The sequence below is a fragment of the Myotis daubentonii genome, chromosome 3, assembly GCF_963259705.1.
Source record: "Myotis daubentonii chromosome 3, mMyoDau2.1, whole genome shotgun sequence".
Taxonomy (NCBI): domain Eukaryota; kingdom Metazoa; phylum Chordata; class Mammalia; order Chiroptera; family Vespertilionidae; genus Myotis; species Myotis daubentonii.
Window position 1 is genome coordinate 129,734,479 of NC_081842.1, and position 18,905 is coordinate 129,753,383.

At 45.6% G+C, this 18,905-nt stretch overlaps 1 protein-coding gene across 11 annotated transcripts in view; it reads left to right on the top strand.

Moving 5' to 3' along the window:
- RREB1 (ras responsive element binding protein 1) overlaps window positions 1-18,905 on the top strand; it is a 145,653-nt gene that overhangs the window by 80,542 nt on the left and 46,206 nt on the right. For all 11 annotated transcript variants that reach the window (XR_009451912.1, XM_059688536.1, XM_059688534.1 and 8 more), the window contains exons 7-8: window positions 16,726-16,870; window positions 17,400-17,536. Coding sequence is in view for 10 of the 11 variants with exons in the window: in XM_059688536.1 (XP_059544519.1) it covers window positions 16,726-16,870; window positions 17,400-17,536 (282 nt within the window). In the remaining variant the exon portion in view is untranslated. The remainder of the gene's footprint in view (window positions 1-16,725; window positions 16,871-17,399; window positions 17,537-18,905) is intronic.

Consider the following 18,905-nt stretch of genomic DNA (forward strand, 5'->3'; position numbering starts at 1 on the left):
ACTTCTTCCTTTGAAACTAATCTGGATGCCTTTTCATTTATTTTTCTTGCCTGCTAGCCCTCATTAGATCCTCCAGCACAATGTTAAATATAGGTGGAGAGAATGGACATCATTGTCTTATTTCTGATCTTAGGAAGAAAGTATTCAATCTTTTCCCATTAAATATGATGGTAGTTGTGGGTTTTTCATAAATGCCCTTTAATCAGTTTGAGGTTCCTTTCTTTTCATGGTTTGCAGAGTGTTTTTATCATGAAAGGTTGTTGGATTTTGTCAAATGCTTTTTCTGCATTTTACTGAGATAGTCAAGTTTTGGATGTTGAACTAACTTTATTCCTGGGATAAATCCCACTTGGTCACAATGTATAATTATTTTCATATATTGATGGATTTGATTTGCTAGTATTTTTTTGCCAGTATTCATGAGAAAAATTGGCCTGTAGTGTTCTTTTCTTATGATACCCTTATCTGGTTTTTGTATCAGGGTAATTAATACAAGCTTCATAGAGTGAGTCAGGATATATTTCCTCCTTTTTTTTTTTTTAAAGACTTTGTGAAGAGTTGTATTAAGTCTTGAAATAGTTGGTGGAATTCGCCAGTGAAGTCACGTGGGCTTTTCTTTCTGAGAGGTTTTTAAATTACTAATTCAGTCTCTTGTTATAGGTATGTTCACATTTCTATTTTTTTCTTGAGTCAGTTTTAGTAGTTTATGTGTTTTCTATAAGTTGTCTAATTGGTTGGCATACAGTTGTTCATAGTATCCCCCCCATAATGCTTTTTATTCTGTGAAGTGAGTGATGGTGTATCTTCTTTCATTTATGATTGTAACTAGAGACCCGGTGCACAAATTCGTGCATGGGTGGGGCCCCTCTGGGTGGCCTGCAGGGATCAGGCCAAAACCCGCAGTACAACACCACCTGCAGCTTCTACCTGCTGCTCCCGCTCATCCCATCCCCACTGTGCCTGCTGTGGGCTCACGCCCAATCAGCCCCAATCAGGAGAGGTGAACACCCTGAATCTGGCACCCTCCCGAAGGGAATGGCCTGCGGGATCAGGCTGAAACCGGCTCTCAGACATCCCCCAATGGGTCCCAGAATGTGAGAGGGCCCAGGCCAGGCCGAGGGACCCCACCAGTGCATGATTAGACCACTGAGGGACTGCAGGAGGACTCCAGAGCGTGTCTGACCCCATCTTGCCCAGTCCTGATCAGGACCGGCCAGGGAGGGGTGTGGGAGGGCTCCAGGGCATGTCCGGCCCATCTCGCTCAGTCCCAATCAGCTGGACCCCAGCAGCAAGCTAACCTACCAGTCAGAGCATCTGCCCCCCGGTGGTCAGTGCACATCATAGCAACTGGTCAACTCTCTGCCCCCTGGTGGTCAGTGCTCGTAATAGCAACTGGTCAACCAGTCGACTGTCTTCCCCCTGGTGGTCAGTGCACATCATAGTGAGTGGTTGAGCGGCCTTAGTGTATCATTAGCATATTACGCTTTGGTTGGTTGAACAGCCGACCAGTCACCAGACAACCAGACACTTAGCATATTAGGCTTTTATTATATAGGATAATTTGAGTCTTTTCTATTTTTTTTTCCTTAGTCTAGCTAAACACTTGTCAACATTATTGGTCTTTTCAAAGAAATAACTTGGCCAGAACCGGTTTGGCTCAGTGGATAGAGCGTCGGCCTGCGGACTGAAGGGTCCCGGGTTCGATTCCGGTCAAGGGCATGTACCTGGGTTGCGGGCACATCCCCAGTAGGAGATGTGCAGGAGGCAGCTGATGGTTGTTTCTCTCTCATCAATGTTTCTAACTCTCTATCTCTCTCCCTTCCTCTCTGTAAAAAATCAATAAAATATATTTAAAAAAAAAAAGAAATAACTTGGTTTCGTTGATTTTCCTCTTACTTTTCTGTGTTCTATTTTATTAATTTTTTGCTATAAACATTATTTCCCTCACTCTGCTTGTTTTAGGCTTACTTTGTTCTTTTCCCAGTGCTTTAAGGTAGAGAAGATAAGGTTTTTTATTTGAGAACTTTTTTTTAACATAGGCATTTACAGCTATAAGTTTCCCTTTAAACATTGCTTTCGTTGCATCCCATAAATTTTTGTGTGCTGTGTTGTTTGGCTATACATGGATAGACTTAAAAATGATTTTGAATGTTTTATAGCACAGCCCTTAATATTATCTTAATATACATCTCTCATTTATGAACAGCATATATTGGAGTTGTTGGTAAATTACTGTTTATAAATATTTTTTTAAAGAAGGCCTAGGGATGTTTGTTTGTGTAATTTGGGGTTTTGTGCTGATTTTACTTACTGTGCATCATCTTGGTTTGGAGGAGAGGACTAATTGTTGGGGACCAAGTGCTAGTCCTAATTCTGCAGAACTTTGTAGCAATTGCTTAATTTTTCCGTACTTTAACAAAATGCCATAGTAAAACCTCATTTAGAACTTGTGCTAAAAAATGTCGTAATGTTTGTGAAAGCATTCTGAAGGCCTACAGTATACTATGGAAATGTCTCTGATGGGGCGGGGGGTGTTTCTGAGTTTGTATTGTTAGCATGCAAGGCTCCCTTGTGATAATCTGTGGGCGGTGTGCCACCCTTAGCCGTGTGACCCTGGACAAGTTATTGGACCCTCTCTGTGTCTCAGTTAACTTCATTTGTAGAAGGCAGTGATATCTGTCCTCACCTGGGGACATTGTGGGGATTCATGAACTAATCCATGCAGAGCACTTAGGACAGGGGTGGGCAAACTTTTTGACTCGAGGGCCACAATGGGTTCTTAAACTGGACCGGAGGGCCGGAACAAAAGCATGGATGGAGTGTTTGTGTGAACTAATATAAATTCAAAGTAAACATCATTACATGAAAGGGTACGGTCTTTTTTTTTTTTTTTTTTTTTAGTTTTATTCATTTCAAACGGCCGGATCCGGCCCGCGGGCAGTAGTTTGCCCACGGCTGACTTAGGATAACATTTGTTAAATAATACTTATAAATAAATGGCCGCTGATGTTGTTTGTGCCACTGAGGGAAAATACACCAAGTAAGCATTCATGGAATGCCAGAGAATAAACAGAGGTGGTTTTGTCGTTGTTTTACTTCTTGCTATATGAAATCTGTAATTTCAAAAACAGCACTTATTTAGCATATTTGAGTCATCACATGACATTTATGTTCTCTGCAGAAAATTGCAAATAATGGGTTAAAAGAATATTTGGTTTTTGATAATCAGTCATAATCATTACCATCTTCATTTGTTGGTGAAACTGTACTTTTGGAAAAAAATTATGAAAATGTGAAAACAGTTACAAAAATGTGCCACAGAGAGTAGAGTTAGATTTATTTGTCCCGGTGGATCTGTTCCAGAATCCGAAACTCGAATGGTGAGCTGAGATCTCTCCTAAGCACATACCTGTGTTACATTAATCAGGGGCCAGAGCTGTCCCGGGACGTGTGTGCAGGAATGAAACAGAGTCATGAAAACCCAAACTGATTAGCCTGCATCCTGGCTTGATTTTGAAAGCATGGAAGGAAGTCAGTGGACTATGAGTTTTGTGCTGAAGACCAGAGTTCTTGCTCTCATTTTCCTTCTGTTGCTTCTGCTGCCCGAAGTCTGAGGACCAGCAGGACTGAGGAAAGCCAGAGCTGCCTGCGGGGCCAGGGACCCTCCAGCTGCGCTTCCCTTGCTCTGAGTGCCGAGGATTGTGCAGGGCCCCTGCTTTGACAGGATTCCCTGTGTGTGGATTTGAAGGTGCATTTCTCTGAGGCTTAGTTCCATAAGGCTGGTTTAGGAGCATGTAGTTCACCTGCCCCGGCCTCCTGCTCACCCCTCCCCCGTCCTGAAGGTCACATGCACATGTGACACGTATCTCCGCGTGCGCACATTCCTCCAGGTCGGCCTTGCCTGCTGGTGTTTACTGTGAGCAGCTGCTGTGGGAGACGGGTCTGGGCTCCACCCAGACCTGTGTTGCTGCAACACTCAGGAAGCTCGCTCTGCATCTTACAGCATGTACAATGAGGACCCCAAGACCTCCATCCTTTTCAGTTTCGGGTTATTTTTAACTGATATTTATGTACTTGTAATCACCCCCTTGATAGAACAACTCACTTTATTTCCTTTAAGCACTAGTCATGAGGATATGTTAGTTATCTTTATTTATACGGTGAGTCTTTTTTTTTTTTCTTAAATTGATTTTAGAGATGAAGGAAGGGAGAAAAGAGGGAGGGAGGGAGGGAAGGAAGAGACAGAGAGAGAGAGAGAGAGAGAGAGAGAGAGAGAGAGAGAGAGAGAGAAGGAAAGAAAGAAAGAGAAAGAAAGAAACATTGATTTGTTGTTCCACTTATTTATGCATTCATTGGTTGATTCTTGTATGTGCCCTGACTGGGCATCAAAACCACAACCTTGGCATATCAGGATGGTGCTCTGACTAAACTACCCGGCCTGGGCACGAGTCAGTCTTTTTGTAGAGTTTTCTTTATCTTAGTTTTATGAGAGGACCATCAGCACATAATCATCCCAACAGAATTGTTAGTAAAAGGAAATAAACTTCATAGAATCAGGTAGCATACTAAGTTATGTTAATCATGTTGACAGTTGCATTGTAAGCTCTGATAAAGCCCATAACTTATAATTTAATTCTAGTAAATAAATTTAAATGACATTTTAAAAGTAAATGTATATTTAGTAACTAGGGAGACTAGATTTCATGCAAATTCGAGCTCATTTTGAAAAAGGTTGGCGAAGAGACTATCTCAGTTTATTAGCATATCTGGTATAGTATTTCAAGTTGCCACTTCCCTGTCTGCGGATTTTTGTGTTTTTGAGGTTTGAAAATTCTTTATCCCAAACCTTTCTAACCACAGCTTAGTTCCTGGTCAGAATAACAGGTTGCCATCAAGTACAAAATATGTATCACGGAAATATCACCGCAGCTCCAGCTTTTAACTTCCCAGAACGCTTTATCAGTTGCTCCCACGTTGAAAATTTGGATTGAGAGGTGCTTGTCTTCCAAAACAAACTTGGGAAACTGAGCCAGGACCCGCCCTTGGGAGAGCTGGATGTAGGAAAAAGGGCATGGAGCTTTATGCTTTGCAAAAGATTCCAGAAAGTGCTGGGCTGCAGAGCTTTGAACAAGTAATGATACTTGAAAAGAGAGGATTGAAACAGCCCTCATTCGGAAGAAATCCTATCTCTGAAATGGGTGTTTTTTATTTATTTGTTTTTACAAACTGTGATTGCCTTGGGAAAATAGGAAATTAACTCCCACTTTGCTCCTTGTTTTACAAACTGTAGACCTAAGCTATGGAGTGTATGTTACAGTAAGAACACGCTGAAGTCTCTGGCAGGAGCAAACTTTCCTAACTCCTCCATTTATTCTCTGAAGAGCAGGGATGTGTTCTCATTTCTGCTGTGGCACTACGAGGGTGAGGATGAGGGAGGGAAATTGCTGGAACTTGTTCTGGTTGTTTGCCACAGGCTCTCCTCTGCAGCGGCCGTGGCTTTCTGTGTTGCTGAGTGCAGGAGACAGACCCGAGGATGCCGTTGGGTAGACAGTCTTCAGCAGCAGAGGCTTATGTATCCCAGTTGTGCTGGAAGAAGACATTCGCTGCACAGAAACGCGACCTGCTCGTGACAAATGAGACCACGAAGGCTCTGGATTTAGCGCCACTCTCCAGTGCATGGGCAGAGCCAGCCTTGGCACGCACAGCCCAACTTGGGTATTTGAACAGGTGGCCAGCATTAAAGGACAGAGGAGCAGAGGCAGGACAGTGTCTTGGAAGGGGATAGTCAGAGCCCAGCAGGAGGAAGGCCCCGTGAACTTGTGTCGTGGTCATATCGAATTTCTAAAGGCAGGCTGTAGCTAGCTTTAGTGCCTGCCTCCTGCTCGGGAGTGGAGGTTACCACTCAGTCAGCTAGTCCATCTTGAAACAGGTCTTAGTCACCAGGTGCCTGCTCCCCTGACAAACTCCTGTGAGGGAAGGAAGGTGTCGTGCTAGTTCACATGGGAAGAAATTATTTTTAGGATAAAAATCTGTGTGTCACCAACCCAGGACAATATGAACATTTGCTCCCTTTGAAATACCTGTTTAAAAAGGGAAGATGATTATATAATAACATTTCAGTTACCTTCAACACTGGAAGAAAATATCTCTCGAGACTGCTCAGAGGCCTTGGCACATTCCGTCCACTGACGGTGACCAGTGCTCTGTGACCACACATGCAGCTCTCTGTGAAGATGGTTGAGGGCTGTGCACATGAGGTGTTAATGCTACAGACACAGCCCAACCCTGCGAACTGGCCTCGACATACGACCCTCACATGGTGGGTGCTCAGTGAGTGCTTGGTAGTGTGCTGGGCATCAGGCATTTTCTGTACATTGAGTGCTCTGTGTACTGAAATAGACACAATTTGGGGATAGTTTAAAAAACATTTCTTTAATAAGCATTGAAACTGTTTTTAACTATAAAAAATAATTCTAGGCTGTTGTTTGATTATTTTTAAATGTTGTTAGCCCTTCTTTACATCTCATTGACTGGAATTGAAACCTGTTTGCTCTGATTTTAAGTTCAGTAGTGGTTTAAAGGTGGCCTCTCTGTGTGTCCTCAGAGCACTTCCTTCCTCTCGGGGGAGGGCCTAGAACGATGCTCCACGGATGGCGAAGGGAGCCTCCCTCTCTTCATCTTTAGCAGGGTAACATTTTGCTCACAGAGTTTGTTGTGAGAATTAAATGCTATGATATACACCCAAGCCTCTGGTTCACATAAGATGTTCAACAGATTATAGTTTCCTTCCTTTCCTGTCTCCCTAGGAAAACTTACCCATCAGTGCCTTCCACGTGCTGGTAGCCAGTGTACTTACAAAACCCAGAAAGTAGACTCTGCGCACCCTTCAACCTGGAGGGTCCAGAGGCTGTGTTCTAAGAACCCAACAGTCTGAGACGGTGTTTTGGGAAGTAGCGTGTGCCGTATGCCTAAATTTCTTTTACCAAAGTGTGAAAATCTGTACTATTCGAATGCCTTTTGGAGGGATTTCTTGTTCTGAGGTGTTTTTACATTTCTCATGTGAATTAGCATGTATACCAACAGATGAGCATTTGTGGTCCCTTTCAGAATTCTTTACATCTTAGAAATGTTCACAGCGTAGGAAGCTATCATTATTCCCTGAGAAAAAGAACAGGTTGGTAAAAATAGGGAATTGTGACCTTGCACACCTGAAACTAGTATAATGTATGTCCATTATACCTCAACTTAAAAATAAGGACCGGTCAGAGAGATTTGCCACAGAATTGTATTACTCAAGTAAGATAAAAAGCATAAGAAAATAGCAAAGCTGACAGTTGATGCATTTCAGTTGACAGTCTCTTGTGCAGAGCAGACTCTTATCGTATTTGCTGACATTCTCTAAAACATTTCCCTTCTACTTTGTATTTTTTTCTTTTTCAGTATTCCTTAACAGTCAAAATAATTGGGGTATTTTTTAAAAAGGATATTTCAAAAATGTGCTCACTTTTGTTCTGCATTTTTTCTGGAGGACAGTTATGCCAGAGAGCTCTCATAAAACTTCCCAAGCTCGGGACACCGGGGAAGCCTTTTTCATGCTGACACTGATTCTCGAATTTACGATCTGCTTCATAATTAAATAGTTGACTATCACTTGGCTGGATGGATGCTGATGTTTATAACAGGTTCTCTTCTGTTTGGTAGAGGCGGTGATGGTCTATTCATTTGTTTTGGAGATGAAGCAGACGCAGAAAAAATGTTCTCTTGCATGCAGGCAGTATGGTGGTTTTGACATATCTTGTTGAAATATTTCAAAAGTTCAGTTGCACCAAGTAAGACTGATGAATGGCTTCGCAGTCTGGAGCACCTTTGCTTGCCCACACTTGAACAGCCTGGCATTTGTGAGAGCTAGAAATTAGGTCACAGAAGGGAAGGTATGTGTTTGCTGGGGATAGGAGGAGGAGTGGAGAGCTGGCCGCTGCTCTGGAGTGCCCTGTTCTCCTCTCCCACCATGCCCTCTCTGCTGTCCTGACAACTCTGAGCAGATCCTGAGTGTGTCCAGTCTAGTGTTATAATACCATAGTATTAAAGTGAAGAGGAGGAGGAGGAGGAGGAGGGCGAGCCTGGTCACCTGCGTCAGATCACAGACTTAAACCTGCAGGTGCTGGCCGCAGTCCCACCACAGCACGTCCTGCTTTATGCCTTGCATTTTTCCGCCTTTGTTTAAATATTCAACCTGTCCAACCTGTTTGGGCTGAACAAGCTGGTGCTAGCAAACATCTAAACGTGCCCACTCACTGTCAACGTTTTTCTGATTTGTTAAGGAAGGTGATTAGCAACAAAATGTGCCCCCACCCTCTACTAAAAAGTAAACCAGCAGCACAGAAATGTTAGGATCCACGCGTAGCACATTGAGTCCTACTCACCCCCCTCTTGGGCGTGTGCATTGTACCCGTGGGCCTGTCTCCTTTGGCATCCTCTGAGACACTGGGTTGATGGAGAGCTTATTGGCTTTCAGTGTAGAGAGATTTTATATTTCCTAAATGGGCTTCATTGGTATGTGGTATCAGCACTTAATTCTTCAAAGGGATTGTTCTAGTTCTGCCGGTGGGAACACTGAGGTCTGCAATGTTACGGGGTTCAGCTAAGATCGGAAGCAAACCTTGGCCCCTTCTTTCTGGCTCCTTCTCTCCCTGGCTCCCAGTGCTGGAACAGCGTGCTCCTCTCCCTGCAGCACATCACCTGGCGATGCGTCACCTGTGGCCAACAGAGACCAGTGTGTGCCTCCTTAATCCCATATTAGAGAAAAGGTGACTGCACTGCTACCATCTCGCAGGGGCTCTGTCGCTGGTTGGTGCTCACAGATGACATTTCTCTTTGGATTCATTTTTGTGATTTCTCTCTCAGAGATGAATTGATGGTGGTACCCCGTTCCTTCTCTGCTCTTTCTCTCGGCCCCTAATAATATGACATGGTGTCCCCGTAGTGGTGTGTGACTCCTTTCCCCCACACTCCTCCCTGCTCCCAGCGCCCACCCTCCATTCCCCGGTGGCGGCAGGCCATCAGGGAGGGCCATCCTAAGCACTACTTGTTCCTCTTCTGGAAGCAGCCGAGCAGCAGCAAACAGTGACTTGGCACCACCTTACTGTGGCGATAATCATCTCTTCCTCCTCTGCAAGAAGAAAGAGGATGTGAAGAACTAGCTTCTGCCATCTTAAAGTTAAAGCGGATACCCTCAGGGCTGGAGTGAGAAAAGGTCTCAGTGACTTCAGCATTTCCATTCTGCCATGAAACTGAGGTTTGGGGGTTGGCCTAACTGCCGTTCCTTAGCTGTTTGCCACAGAAGCACTCTCCAGCTGAGGGGATGGTGGTGGCTTCCCTTAGGGATGGTGGCGTTCTCACTGAGACCCTAGGTCCCCGAGTCCTGCTGCAGGGCCAGCTCTGAGTGTGGAATTGGGACCCCAGCTGTATGGGAAGGTGGCAGAAATGCAGGGAGCACAGCTTGGGGAAGGAGCGTAGCCTGGGAAGCTGCCTAAAGAAAAGTGGCAACTTTCTACTTATTCCTCCGGATTAGCACAAGGAAAGTCAGGCAAGGCCATGTCATCTCTGCACGGATGAGAGAGTTCTCTTTGGGTGTGATAGAGGTCAACTCATCCTACCTCTGAGGTCTATTGTTTGTTTTTTAAGAATTTGTGATTTTATATGGCAATATATACTATGTATTTTTGTGGGCATTATTAAAAGATATCCAGGGAGCCAGATAGTGACAGAAGCATGTTATAACAAATGAAAATTTTAACAGAACTAGGAAAAATAGTACATGAGGGTTTAGGGTGTACTGATTCTAAAGCATGATAGTTAGGAACAGGGTCTAGAATTGCGATTTTTTTTTTTTTAAGGTTGATATTTATTGATACGGGTCACCCGCCAGGCTTTCCTACGCTGAGTTTGAAAGTCAGGAGAGGGGGACGGAGCTTCAGAGTGAGCAGTGAAGGGCCCGCTGTTTCCTCAGCAGTCAGTCAGTAACTGGAAGACCTTGTACCTCAATTCTGATGTGTGGTCAGCAGCTTCCAGTATCAGCATGGCAGTGGGGGAAAGGAAGGCAGTAGCCAAAAGGTTGCCTTTCTCCTTCCTGAAGGATGGCTTAAGAGATTGGGAACATTGAGGGAAAATACTCTTCAGGCATCATCCTCTCAGCTCTGTCCATCAACAGGGTAGTGTTTGTACCAAGGTCTTAGGTGAGACCAAGATGGAGTAGAAATTACCATCTCCCTCGTGATGAAGGAGACAGGAGCTGATGGGACAGGAGAGCAGGCCTGGGGGTCCAGCCAGAAATGCAGTCTCGCATCGGGGTGGAGAGCTCTGGCTGAGGAGCCGTGGTGAGACTGAACCCCCAGCACACCCCTACTTTGAATTAAGATTCCTTAACTTTGTATGGAGTTTCGATTCATGGCACCACCAGAGTGTCGGGCTGCAGCCAACAAGGCAACAAGTGGGACATGGTCTTTTGCCCCTGAGCAGAGGCAAAGGCAGCAGGATTAAACTTAAGTATTAGCACTAAGATGCAATCCTTGCCTTCGCCCTCGCCTGTGCTGGTCACATTGCCGGTGTCAGAGCACGTGGAATCCCACTGGCTCATGTTGGGGTGGGTGCAGCAGCCCGGCATTTCAGGAAACACATCCTGAGAGCCTTGGGAGCAGTCTGGTGGAGGCATTTCCACAACCAGCCTGCAGACAGCAGGAACGCCTCCCTGCGGTTTGCACTTCACGCTAGGCTGACTTCTAGATCTTTCTGAGAGTGCTGTCTCCTGGGTCAGCAAGGCTGCTTACACCATTGTCCAACCTTCCTCCGCACCCAGGCACAGCTGGTGTGACCTGCCTTCTGGATAAGCATGACTGAGCCTGAACAACACCCAAATTACTAGAAGGTGCCTTTGAGCTCACAGGTGGGGCCACACTGGGAATGGCTTGATTGATGCCATCCTCTACCCCTCCACCCCCCACCCCATTCACCTCCATCTTCACTCCCCATCCCCTCATTTGGTGGCACAGGACTCTGTGGACATTACAAGTGTCTCTCACAGCTCCCCACCCTAAACTCTCCCTCTAAACTTGTTACAGAAACATACACTAATCTTTCTGCAGGCTTTCTTTTCTTTGGCCCACATATAGGTTGTAGAGCTGTGGTGCTTCTGAATCTCATGCATTCTCTCTGGTTGTCACAAGACTTTGCTGGAAAAGCGGAGCGAGCACGCGTGGTAGGAGTGGAGATGTGTCTGTGATCAGGCTGTAAAAACCCGTTTTAAACGTGTTGACTTGAGTTTGGCGGCCCCGAGCAGTACTGGGTACAGTTTGTGTACAGTAAACATGTGCAAGGTCTGCTGGTGAGCCAGGGAGAGATTTAATGCTTATACTAAAAAATGTCAGTATCTGAGTCAAAAAGTTAACCTGATCCTTGAACCGTATGAAGGGTTAGAATTTACCTGCCATCTAGTGACTCACACATGACCGGGAGGGTGTGTGGACACCCATGGTGCGGGGGCCAGGCCTGAGAACGTGCATTTGTAACAGGCTCCCGGGTGACGCTCATGTTACTGGTCAGAGGACCACAGCTTGAAAACTAGTGTGCTCTAGGAGGCTGGTAGTATTCTCCCGGTACCTTTCACAGATGTGAAAACTGAAGCTGAGGAGACTCACCATGGGGAGTCTCCATGGTTTCCAGGTGATAGAGCCAGGACGTGGCCTGTGCAGGTCTTGCAGCTCTCAGACTGCCTAAGACTTCAGTGCCATCACGTGGTCGCTCTGCCTCCTACACTGTCTTCCCACTCAACTTTGCTTTTTTTCATCTATCCCAATCCCTGCTGGCTTCTCAGAGCAAGCCAGTGCTTGAAAGGTTAAGAGTTTACCTGTGTTTCCAAATCTACAGATTTACATACCTAAGAAAGGTCAGCAGAAAGTTCCCGTATTTGGAACTGGAAACGAGGAAGTTCAGGGAGTAAGGGAGGGTCTGTCTCCTTTGAGTTACTGGGTTCAGCTCTTGTACTAGGTGTATCTGGTTTAGCTCTGATATATTCCTTACTCTTCTGGACAGCACACCCTAGATACAATGGATCTTTTCACATTTTAGAAAATAAATGATTATGGGAGGAAAACTTGGAGTTGAAAATCAGCATCCGTCTCAAAATTCAAAGTAGGCTCTTATCAGTGCTAAAAAGACTCCAATTTAGACTGTTTTCCTGGTTTAGGAAACATCTGCAGCATTTGTTTGGTTGTTACTGTAAAAGCCCCTCTGGGTGTTATGAACAGGAGAAAGCAAGAGCTCTGATAAAATTCATTCCTCAGATCAGGTGTGGCAGGATTCCTACTACTGAAGTGGCACTCCAAAGAAAATTCTAGAATTTTATGCAAAAAGCAGATGCTTACCTTGAGTTTGCATTAACTTCTCTCTACTGTGAATGTAGGTACAGTCTTTAATGCATGAATACAGGTTAATTCTAGTAGAGAAAACATTAGCATGTGTCCTCAGTGTTCACAATGGGGTGTTTTTTATTAAAGGCTCTTCAGTATAGCATTGTTTACTGTATAGTCTCCTATCGAGTTTGCGAACATGAAATCCTATTAAAGGAAAATTAGAAGGTGTCTTGGAAACTGAGGACATACATTGTAGTGATATTGCAGGTGTAACAGATTTTTTGCATATTTACTTCATCCTGCCCTCCATTCAATGATTCAATAAATACTTATTCATTCCTTTATTCATTTTGGCAAATATTTATTGACCACCTACTATGTGCCACCAGGGGCTAGTGCAGAGAAGAGGAAGTATACTTCACCACCTGAACATTGCATATTTCTCATCCTGGTCAATGTGGAAAGTGTGAAAAGATGTTAACTGTTCAGGTGCAGAATGGAGGAGACGGCTCTTAGGAATTAAAGTTGTGGCGTTGCTGTTAAACACACACAAGGAAACCCCAGGTCTGTTTACACAGCCTCTGGAGGTGGTGGTCCCAGCCCTGTGGCTTTCACTCTCGGACCACATCCACATTGGTACTCACTTCTGACCCAACATTTTCTGAAGGATGCTCACACACTGGGGAGTATTCCAAGGTTAGTAGTGATTGGCATCATTCGACAGATGAGAGAACTGGCTGAAGGAGCTGGAGTTGTTTAATTTTAAGGAAGCTTTGGAGAAAGGCAGTCATCATTCTGAATGTAGACTGATTCTGTGTTGCCCCTGAGGACAGATAGACAAAGGACAGAATTTTTGGCTTTGCATGGGGAAGATGATTTTAGCAATTAGCACTTGAAAATGGAGAAGTCCTTGTGCTGGAAGTAGTCACAGAACTAAGTGATGGTGTGTCTACTGTGTTTATATTTGAACAATGGTAGTGAGAACTTCCTGTGCTTAGTGGGAAGCTGGACAGCATCTCAGCTCCCTTCCAGTTCTGAGGTTCATTGCAATTTATTAGTTCTTAGGGTACATGGAAATTAGATGAATTAGCCCTCTAGATAAAACATAAGGGAAAAATAGACCCAAACCTTTTAAAGAAGAGAAATAGAATTATCTCGTCTTCACCAGCCCTCCTCTCTGTTTTGGCCATTTTCTGCGGGAAAGAAGCCATGACTGGCTCATCATGACGACTCGCCCGACTTATGGTGAGGGTTCGGGAAGAAATGGACAGCCAGTGCAGCCACTCCTGCTATCCGAGGCCAGAGAAGGATATCATTAACCACAGATCTCAGCCAACTCCAGAAATGGTTAGAACTCCCAACCCTGGCAGCTCAGCTATTGCCTGAGTTAAGTTCTTAAATGAACCTGCAGCTGCTGATTACCATGTAGCTGAAAGGATGGATTGGGGACACCCTGTGTCTTGGCCATCACCCAGAGATTTAACCCTGTTATGGAGTATTGCGTGAGCTCTGAACCCAGGGCTCCAGCTGGGCACTATGGGAAAATTGGAGTGGGTTGATGTGTTCAGCGGCCTCATATTTCCTACCAACCCCTCAAGACTGTTGTGATCTGGTCTCCTCTGCCTGCCTGTACAGGGATGCAGTTCAAGGGCAGTCCTTGTTTTTCAGAATAAGACAGAGGCAGGACTGGAGGTGGGGAATGTTCTTGCCTGACCTCTGAGTGTTCACTCCCTGTTGTAATTTTGTTAGCGTTTGCTATCAGCTGCTAGGCCTTGGGCAACAGTCACCCAAAATGGAAGTGTGCAGGTTCAGGTTCGATCCCTAAGAATGCAGCCCATGATCCAGAACCCAGATCCAAAGGCCTGGCCTTTGGAGGTGATTTGGAGGAAAAGCATGGACTCTGGTGTCAGCACACCAAGGACCGTTCTGTCCTAGCTGAGGTCCCGGGTGTGTCAGCCTCTCCACACCTCAACAGCTGCAAAATGACAGTAATATTCTATGTAACATTCCCACCAGATCCTCACTGAGTACTCACTCTCGCCCCTCCTCTTTCTCTCTCTGTGGAAACAATTGTCGTAAATCCTAAGAACTAGACATGCTAGTATCACCTGATAGAGAGGGCACCCAGTGAACTGCTGACAGTTGTCAGTCTGATTTCATTTTCTCATGGGTTATGGCCTCATGTTCATCTGCAGAGGTAACCTGTCGACTGTTGAAAGGGTATTCATTTTTTAATTTTGAGTTTACTTATTGAAAGGGTGGGTTTGGTACTAATTCGCATCCCTTAGTGTTATACTTCCTCAGGGCTTAGATGCTATGAAAAAATTCTTTTTACGTTTCTGAAGTTGGAATGTACCGTCCAGTAAACGTGGAAAGAAGTTTGTTGGCCTTTCCTTTTTCCATCCAAACACTGATGCTAAGTGTTGGCCTCCTTAAATCCCTGTAGAACAGAACGGGTACTTAGAGGAAGGCTGTTTGTTTTCATGAACTTTCCCAAGGCTTAGGTGACCAAGGACTAATACCAAAGCACCCTTTCCTGATACTCTAAGTGGGCATTATGGTTGGGACTTTTTTCCATTCTCTGAGCGGAGTCTCTCTGCTCCACCACACCGATTCCCCTAAGGACACAGGTTTGACCTGTACCGCCTTCCGTGAGGCCCATTTCCTTGAAGGTTAGGCCATGTCTAAGCTGCCGGCAGCTGGTTGGGCTGGTGCTCTCTGGGCAGGGGCTAATGTGGAGGCCCCTCCGTCTTCTAGAACGTGTCTGTAGAACCAGAACAAGGGAAGTCCGCATCTTACCCCCCACATGCTCAGCACGGACTCGCGGGTGTCGCAGGGCGGGTGATGTGAGGGAGAGGCATTGTCTTAGCTGTGTCACTAAGTCGGTGGCCCGAGGCCTGTGTTGTGCTTGTGGTTCGAGAACTTCTTCACCTTTGCATCCTCAGCCTGTCTTCCCTGAAGAAAGCGTCCCCAAAAGTGAACTGAACTTCTTTTCACAAGTGTGGTAGGATCATTTATGAAAACTCTGCTGTTCTTCCCATTCCTGCCAACGTCTCCAGTACAATAACCCTATAAAGGAATTATTTATACAAAGCTGTGGCTGCATTCTGGCGTTGGGCACAGTTGAACCCGTCAGAGACGACGGTGGTGGTGGTGGTGATGATTGTCATTAGAAAGACTAAGCCTTTTATGTCAGTGCAAGGACATTGAAAGTGACTCTCTTTATATAATGTCATTCTTTCCCTCTTGGTCTTGATACCTTGTTCTTAGGATATTTGTTTTAGAACTTGATAAAGTTAGGTCACTATAAATCAGCTATCCATAAAACTCTCTTTTTGGAACCCATAAAACTCTGTATTGTAATAGTGTATACATTATGAATATGTAATACTTATATGTATAGTTCTAGTCTCATAGATGTCAGGGTTGCAACATGTAACTTACTCATTTTATTGTCCCAGCTATTCCCATGAGCTATTATTAATCCATGTAATACCATGAACAACGTGGAAAGGCTTTTGGGTCTTAATAAGCGTCCCAGATATTTGTTCGGTCACCACTTCCCAAATTTGACCCGTAACATTCTTCAGAAAGCAGAAGAGAGAAAATGCAGTACTGGTAGATGGGGGGTGGGTCCTGAGGGTCAATATATAGTGATTACTTGGTTTGTGAACTGGTGGTATCTGGGAATTCTTTTTTTTTTTAATCCCCACCTGAGGATTTTTTTCCATTGAATTTTACAGAGTGGAAGAGAGAGGGAAAGACAGAGAGAAACATCAGTGTGAGAGAAACACATCAATTGGTTGCCTCCTGGATGTGCCCTGACCAGAGTCTGGGTCTAGGAGGAGCCTGCAGCCTAGGTACGTGTCCTTGACCAGGCTTGAACCCAGAACCCTTTGGTTTGCAGGCCGACACTCTATTCACTGAGCCAAACCGGCCAGGGCTCTGGGAATTCTGTATTCTGTAGAATTAGGTGTCCTAAAATAGTCCATTTTGCCTGAATAAGAACAGGTCATCAGATACTTTGCTTTCATCTCATTGGTGCCAGTGAAGTTCATGAATGTCTCCCAACAGACAGCAAGGTATTAAGTGACATTTTTTGGGTAGCAGTTGCAAGAGACTTAAGAGGGTTCAAGGAGGGTTCAGGGAGGTTAAAAAGAGAGAAGTCACTGTATAAATTATACGTCATATCTCTTAAGAACATTTACCAATGTCTAAATATAAAACGTAAAACATTTAAAAGAAGTAAACCCATGCATTTTTTTTTTTTTTTTGCTAAATCAAATTGTGTGTGTGTGTGTGCATGCGTGCTTTCCAGACATATGAAGATCCACGAGAAGGACCCGAACAGTGCTGCTGCTGCAGCCCCGCCGTCCCCACTGAAGCGCCGGCGGCTGTCCTCCAAAAGGAAACTGAGTCATGACGCCGAGTCGGAGAAAGAAGACCCAGCGCCTGCTAAAAAGGTCCTCTCTGCTCCCAGCCCCGATGTGCCTAACCACGGGACTCTTGGTAGAAACACACCTAGTCTTTATTTTTGCAGGGAGGGGCGGGGGGCGCTGGCCTGTGCTTCCCACGCTGTGTAAGGTATCTACAGAAGAGGGTGTGTGTGCTTCCTCTGTGGAGCCCCCGGAGCCCATAAGGAAAGGGAGAGCCCGTTCCGTTGCTCCTCTGCTTGTTTTTTCCAGCTAGAGTGGCAGCTGCCTCAGTGTTAGGGACTTTTACTCCCAGTGCCTGTCAAGCGCTAGGTGCTTTGTAAATACGTGTTGAATGGATGAGTGGCTGAGGGTGGATGCTGGGTGGGTGGGTGGGTGGATGTTATATTTGGTGAGTGTGTGTTCGTTGCATGAGTGAAGGACCGGTCAGGTGCATCCTAAATACCCAGGAGGTGGCCCCCTTTCCTTTTCGATGGCCTCTGGACCGAGTGTTGGCAATGCCTCAGATGCCAGCCCATGTGGGAGCCTCCCTCATGATTTCTTTTTCCTCTCCCCTAAGATGGTGGAAGACGGGCAGTCAGGTGACTTGGAGAAGAAGGCCGATGAAGTGTTCCACTGCCCAGTGTGTTTTAAGGAGTTCGTTTGCAAGTATGGACTGGAGAGCCACATGGAGACCCACTCAGATAACCCGCTGAGGTAGGAGGAAGGGTGGAGTGTGCCTGCACTCGGAGCTCTTTCCCATCCCTATTACTGCACACTGGGCTGAAACGATTTCCCCTGGGTATGAGGATGCTCGCAAGGCCATTAAAAATGGTGTGTGAGCCCAGCGGTGTGGGTCGGTGATTGAGCATCGACCTATGAACCAGGAGGTCATGGTTCAATTCCTGGTCAGGGCACATGCCCAGATTGCGGGCTCAATCCCCAGTGGGGGAAGTGCAGGAGGCACTTGATCAATGATTCTGTCTCATCATTGGTGTTTTCCTCTCCATTCCCCTCTAAAATCAATTTTAAAAAATATTAAAAAAGAATGGTGTGCCCTAGCCGGTTTGGCTCAGTGGATAGAGCGTCAGCCTGGGAACTAAAAGATCCCAGGTTCGATTCCAGTCAAGGGCACATGCCCAGGTTGTGGGCTTGATCCCCAGTGGGGGACTTGCAGGAGGCAGCCGATCCATGATTCTCTCTCATCATGGATGTTTCTATCTCTCTCTCCCTCTTCCTTCCTCTCTGAAATCAATAAAAATAAAATAAATAAATAAATAAAAAGAATGGTGTGTGACAACGGGCTGAAAGGTGTTAGAGCAGTGGTTCTCAACCTGTGGGTCGCCAACCTGTGGGTCGCGACCCCTTTGGGGGTCAAACGACCTTTTCACAGGGGTCGCCTAAGAGCACTGGAAAACACATATAATTACATATTGTTTTTGTGATTAATCACTATGCTTTAATTTTGTTCAATTTGTACCAATGAAAATACATCCTGCATATCAGATATTTACATTATGATTCGTAACAGTAGCAAAGTTACAGTTCTGAAGTAGCAACGAAAATAATTTTATGGTTGGGGGTCACCACAACATGAGGAACTGTATTAAAAGGGTCGCAGCATTAGGAAGGTTGAGAACCACTGTGTTACAGAGAAGGTGCTGTGGCCACAGGCCATGCTCACTGAGGTTCCCTGTGTCCTTCACTCCTGGGAGGCCCGTGCACACGCGTCTCCTCACAGCTTTTAGGCAGCAGACCCACTGTCCTCACAGAAGGTGTTGCATCCCAGATGACATGAGCTGTGCAGGAGTGTGCGGTGTGGGCAGGAGAGGCCGAGCAGGTGCTGTAGGTGCAGGTAGGTGGCACTGGACTGACGGTAGCACAGGACACGGAGAATGCGTTTTGGTGTGAGACCAAGTTCAACTTCGTGCGACATTTGACCTAACGTGAAGCCCGTCCCAGAGAAACGGTGATGGGTAATAGTCCTGCTGGTCAGCCTCAAGGTTAGGTCTCCCCGCCCTTCCTCGCAGAAAGTGCACATGCTAATACGACTTCCAGCAGAATTTGGGGTTGTGGGGGTGCGGGG